This window comes from Centroberyx affinis, unplaced genomic scaffold (assembly GCF_046629955.1).
Source record: "Centroberyx affinis isolate AG114_WGS23_722 - 3 ecotype Tasmania unplaced genomic scaffold, CSIRO-AGI_Caff_v1 ptg001490l_1, whole genome shotgun sequence".
Taxonomy (NCBI): Eukaryota; Metazoa; Chordata; class Actinopteri; order Beryciformes; family Berycidae; genus Centroberyx; species Centroberyx affinis.
In genome coordinates this window covers 113627-120000 of record NW_027279955.1, presented here as the reverse complement: position 1 = coordinate 120000, position 6374 = coordinate 113627, and the positions used below count along the sequence as shown (strand labels likewise).

The window sequence follows — 6374 nt, the reverse complement described above, 5'->3', positions numbered from 1 at the left end:
CCTCTAATACGCTACGGTAAACTGTGTTGTTTCCTTCATTTTGCGTCAGTTGACGTCTCTGATTCATCTGTTTAGCTGAGTGGTGACATCACAGCTTAGTCATCAATGCTGGGAAATATGTGTTTTTCCACCTCAGTACTGAGTGCAAAGGACAGACACACACACACAATGTATTCTCTCTCCATTCACTGCCATTGTATGGAGGAACAGGTCTGAAAATCACACTTCTAGCATATAAACGAATGCGAACAAAGCAGATTCCTTATTCTTATTCAATTATTCAATTCTTTATGTTTATTAAACCTTTCAGCTTGAACAAGTTTTTCATTTTTTTTATATATTGTCAGAATCTGTTCTAAAAAGATGGTTGCTGTAAGATGGCTACCTTCTAATTCATTATCAATTCATCAGTGGTACCAGTCTTTAACAGACTATGTACTCATGGACCTGTCCATAGTGAGGATGAACCATGCTAGTCAGAAGAATCTTGAGGTCTGGACGGAAGCATTGAGTTTAGTTAAATATACATCAACTTAAAGGGGAGAGGGAGGGAGAAGAGAAAAATTGTTTAGAATTTTTTTTTTTTTTTTTTTTTTTAGTTCTCTCCCCTTCAAACAGCCCTGATCCATGCAAAACCATTTACACTCATTCTTTATTCAATTACGTTTAGTCTATGATAAAGATTGATTTAAGGATAGAGGTGTGTGTGTGTTTGAGTGTGGATGTATGTGTGTATATGTGTATATATGTATATATATATATGAATGCATTTCTTTTTATATTATCACTACTATTATTATATATGTATGTTTTTTATATATGCATGTGTGTATGTATGTATATGTGCGTATATATGTATGTATGTGTGTGCATATTATTTATATTTATATTATTACTGTTTTTATTGTTATTATTGTTATAATTTATTGTTATTGTTATTTTTTATTATTTTTTATTTATTATTATTTATTTTTTTTTTTGGAATAATTAATGTCATTGTCAAGGTACCTGCATCCCTCACATTGGGGAAAAAAAAAAAAAAACTTGGTCACAAAAAAAAGAATCTGCTTTGTTCGCATTCCTTTATGTGCTAGAAGTGTGATTTTGACACTGTTCTTCCATACAATGGCAGTGAATGGAGAGAGAAAAAAACACCAAATCTCCTCCACCGCAGCAACAGATAACAGAGAATCACCGATTTTTTTTTTTTTTTATCATGGCCAGGAGGAAAGAAAATACACCACCAAACAACAAAATGGACCCAGAAATGCGAGATTCACTCCATCACCAATATTTTTTTTTTTTTTTCCTTTTTCCTTTAAGAGAGTGAAGAAGTCAACGATACTCACACTTCTTTTGAAGCTTCGGCTTGAGCTGTGGGGAAGCAGATTGCAAAGCATCAGAAGAGATTTAGCATCGCTTTTTGTGGGCAAATCTCAGGTGCGCAACACTGTGAGAGAGTACTAATGTGAATTAAAAAGCTTGTTTGCAAATCACACAAGCACACGCACACACACACACACACACACACACACACACACACACACACAAACAGAACCTGAGAGACTCCCAGAGTGGGAAAGCGCTGAGCAGCAGGAAACCTCTGAAACACAACACCTGTCATTTAGATGACTCTGCCTTTTACCACCAGGCTTTTTCCACTTGACCATTAACATCTCTGAGAACCAAGGCTTAATTATTCATAGCGATGATAATTCATCGCAGTACAATTAGGTTTATACGCCCATGTTCAAATGAACTTATCAAATGTGAGAACTTAAGGATACAAAGGACATTTTCCTACTGTCTCTGGGAAAAAGAATTGTCTATTTGTATTTGTATTTTGTATTTGTATTGTACAATTGTACAATTGTACAATGGTATTTTGTATTGTATTGCAGTACAATTAGGTTATATGCACATGTTCAAATGAACTTATCAAATGTGAGAACTTAAGGATACAAAGGACATTTTCCTACCGTCTCTGGGAAAAAGAGCCACACTAAAAGGACTTTTTCATTCATAAAATCTCTTCTTTTTCCAGATATCTTGGTGGACAGATATCTGTTCAAATAAGAGTACAGTAAATATGGCAATATCCAGAGAAAATATCACTTTGTTCACTCCCATTTTGACATGATGCATTTGACAGGCTCACATATGAAAACATGGCCAGTATAAAAAATATCAGCATCCAAATGCTTCAATGTTAATACACTGGAATTTGACAAGAAATACCCACTTTTGACATATGGGAAATGTTCTCTCTTCTCTTCATATACGGCCACAAACTCAAAAACACATAACACAAAGTACAGTGATACAACCACACACACACACACACACACACACACACATAAACTTACCTCCAGCTGTGTTGGCCGCTGAGGAATTTCCACAGCCCATCTCACATCAGCACCGACTCGCCGAGGTGAAAGACGATGGATAGAGTTGGGGAAGAGAGAGAGGGGAAATTAATTCGGGGGGGAAATTCAGAGTGGATGGAGAGAATGAGAAGGATAAGGGAAGGATGAAGGAGGAGATGGAGGGATGGAGGGAGGAGAGGGCCGGTGCTGTAGAGGAGTGTGCGGTGTTAGGTCTGGCGGGGTGATGCCGGCTGAGGCATCCTCTCCCTGTCGGCTTCCCTCTGAGAGTGTGAAGGATGGAGGGAGGGAACTTCTTGGGGAGGAGGGGGAGGAGGAGGAGGAGGAGGGATAAGCAAAGGGGAGGTGGTGCTGGAGAGAGAGAGGGAGGAGAATGGGTAGAGGAGAGGGAGTCATTTCCTCCTCCTCCTCCTCCTCCTCCTCCTGCATCTCCATCCCCATCCCATTGGAGTTTCCCAGGTAACAAGGAGGGATGTGGGATGTGTACGGAGCCCTCCTGGGGTCACCTGATGAAAAAAGAGGTTTGTAATATGTACACTGATAACGTCAAAGAGGGACACCACAGTGGCCCATAGAGTTGCATATAATATTTATAGATGTATGCATTAACATGCTTATTCTACAAGCATGATTTATAGGGAGTATTTTCACCAATTTGGGAATAAGGCGAACGCACACGGATCATAAATTAGACCTATTGATGTGATCCATCAATGGTTATGGTTCACATACATGCCTAATGGCTATTATGTCTCACTGTATATAGGCTTAAAAGTCCCTCTTTGGTATTATCAACATACAGTGTAGGGGAGAGTGGGGCAAGTTGTCACGTGGGTAAGTTCTCTCAGTGGCTTTATTTCTGAAACTAAGTATTTTAGAGCCAAAAGTCCAATTACTAAAATGTTTACTTTCTTAATAAAAGGTTATCTATGTTGAATACAGTAGTAAAAAGTAAAGTAAAAAGTGTGACAACATGCCCTGATCTCCCCTACATATTTTACAAATCTGTGTGCAAGGATTTCGGATTTCCACATCAATGTTTTTTCTGACCAGGTCTTTCTTACCTGGGGGGCTCCGTAGAATTGAGACAACCTGGAAAGACAATTTTTTTTTTTTTGATTTTCACACAGAAATTGTCTTTATACTATAATTTAATAATACATAATACCACTACTACTACTACCACTACTGCAACTGCTACTACTGCTACTACTACTACTACTACTACTAAGCAATAATACTACTACTGCTGTTACTACTACTACTACTACAGTACTACTAGGCTACTACTAGTACTAATAATATCCTCTTCAAACATAAAATCCTTTTCAGTAATTATTAAATACATATTTACAATATGTATTAATTCTCATATTATTTATTGTAGTCAAATCAATACTTTATAATAAATAATAACAGAAGAACAGAAGTAGAACAATAAGATTTTCAACAATAATAACAAAAAACAATAATATTGTGTAGGCCTAATGAAATAGTAATTAATAATACTATAAAGCAATGAATTTAATGACACTCAATTTTATCAAGTGCATATCTGAAGAGATATATACAAAGGAAGCTCTCACTGACATCTATCAGATGTGTGTGTGTGTGTGTGTGTGTGTGTGTGTGTGTGTGTGTGTGTGTGTGTGTGAGAAAGAGAGATAGGATGTTTCTCAGAAATAAGACCAAGAGAGGAGAACAGACAGCCACACCGCACAGCATCTCCTCTCTGTCAAGACACAAACTTGATGATCGGTACAATGTCTTTACTGGTGTGTTTTATTCTGACTCTGCTGCTCCCTCTGCACTCACCATGCTGGAACGGGACGGGACAAGACTTTGTACTGGATCTAAGAGAGGAATATACGGAATACTCAATCGGAGCCTATTTTGATCCCCAGTTTTGTTCCCTGTCGAGATCCACTTCAAGTGCAAATGTGTTTCTGGCAAGTAATCCTAGAGGAACCGTCAAACCCTGGCATGAACTGGCTCAAGAGGAACTCAAGACAATCGAAATGGAATCTAGTCGAATGCACATCGTGAGTTTAAATCAGTCACACACTGGTTACTACAGATTGGAGTGTAGGAATCGTCAGAAAGTGAGAACAATGAATCTGTATTTGGCGGTTTGCCAGAGGGAGGTGCAGTTCCAGAGTGTGCCCTATCTAGTGGCAGGGCAGGCGACCCTGCGGTGCTCCATCCCCAAAGGAGAAGCTGGAAGGCTGCAGTGGTATCGCGGCTCGACGTTACTCCTGGACTCGGACAGATCCCGCAAACCTCAGCCGCGCGATCTGAAAGGCCGGGTTCGAAGTTCAAACCGCGGATCGGTCCTTCGCTTTCGCCGTCTCATCGCAAGAGATCAGGGGATGTACCACTGTTTGATCTGGAAGGAGGGACATTGCGTGAGCTTTCAGCACTTCTCCCTGCTCCTGAACGTCCAGAGATACGTCTACCACCGAGGTGAAGACGCTGTGATTCCTTGTCCGGTCTCCCATTTGACCTACACGCCTCACGTAGAGTGGTTTTTAGTGGATACGGAATCATCATACAAAATGAAAACGCAACCAATAAACAACACAGCCCTACGGGAAGAGATGTATACTATCACTGGGAACAGTACTACAGATTATTCATTGGTCATACCATCTGCCAAGCAGAACCACTCGGGTCAATATGGGTGTGTTGTTAAATGGGAGAAAACAACCAATACCTACTATGCGTCACTGTTTGTCTGTGCACAACTGGGCCTGAACATTGTCGCATTCTCATTGGGCAGTAGTGTTGTTCTGGACTGCAAAGTGAATGTATCTTCCTCGCAAAGAGTTCAATGGTATTATCATTCTAAACTCATTTTTGACCCCGAGGACGACAAGATTTTTGTGCCAGAACAGCTGCAGAGAAGAGTGGATGTGAATGCGTCCTCTCCATGGTTTTCTCTGACTGTAGCTAACCTGACTTTGGAGGACCTTGGAGCCTACTGGTGCGCTGTCCTCGATGAGGGGGAAAACAACCATAGTTGTGAAGCGGTTATTCACTTCCTGATTCCGGAAGAGATCTGGGACCTTCTTGAGATCGATGTCTTTTACGTGGGGTACTCCGCAGTCGTGAGCTGTGGCATTCTGGGGCTGCTTGGCGCTGTGGTCGTGGTGAATGTGAAAAGCCGCAGAAGACCGAGCCACCGGGCTCCCTCTGAAATCTACGGAAGAGGATTAGGGCCACATGAAAAATTTATTTGCGTTCTGAGTTAGAAGTCAGAATTCTGAGATTAAAGTCAGTAACAGTGGTGGAAAATAACTAAGTACAATTTTGAAGTACTTGTACTTTACTTGAGTATTTCCATTTTATGCTACTTTGTACTTATACTCCACTATATTTTAGAGGGAAATATTGTACTTTTTACTCCATTACATTTCACAGCTATAGTTACTAGTTACTTTTCAGATCAATATTTTATATTTAAAACATTTGATCATCTTTATAAAATAACTATAAAATAGCATTGTTATAGATTAGACTACCCAAAAGTATAGCTAAATTGTTAAGATTAGCTTCATGTTGACAACTTTAAAATGCTGCTTACATGTACATGCATGTCAATAAATCAGTAATCATATTCCAATAATTTATGAAAAATATAACTGTCTAAATGGGGACAGTTTGCATAATGAGTACGTTTACTTTGATACTCTAAGTACATTTTCCTGCCAATACTTATGTACTTTTACTTAAGTGAGATTTTGAATGCAGGACTTTTACTTGTACTGGAGTATCTTTACATTGTTGTATTGCTACTTTTACTGAAGTAAAAGATCTCAGTACTTCTTCCACCACTGGTCAGTAACACATTTTTCACATGTGGCCCTAACTAATCCTCTTCCTAGAAATCCAGTATTTCTACTTCTACTGATGTTTAAGGACACAGTAAATTCATGCAATTGTTTTGACAGTTTAAAAGCAGTCATCTATTCCAATAATTATTTTCTTATT

The 6374-nt window shown here is 39.1% G+C and overlaps 1 protein-coding gene across 3 annotated transcripts in view; it reads right to left on the bottom strand.

Moving 5' to 3' along the window:
• Nucleotides 1-2639, bottom strand: part of LOC139650422 (overexpressed in colon carcinoma 1 protein homolog) — a 9110-nt gene extending 6471 nt beyond the window's left edge. For all 3 annotated transcript variants that reach the window (XR_011695641.1, XR_011695640.1, XM_071527087.1), the window contains exons 1-2: nucleotides 2367-2639; nucleotides 1350-1374 (exon numbers count right to left, since the gene is read on the bottom strand). Coding sequence is in view for 1 of the 3 variants with exons in the window: in XM_071527087.1 (XP_071383188.1) it covers nucleotides 1350-1374; nucleotides 2367-2406 (65 nt within the window). In the remaining 2 variants the exon portion in view is untranslated. The remainder of the gene's footprint in view (nucleotides 1-1349; nucleotides 1375-2366) is intronic.
• Between the last annotated feature and the right edge of the window lie 3735 nt (nucleotides 2640-6374).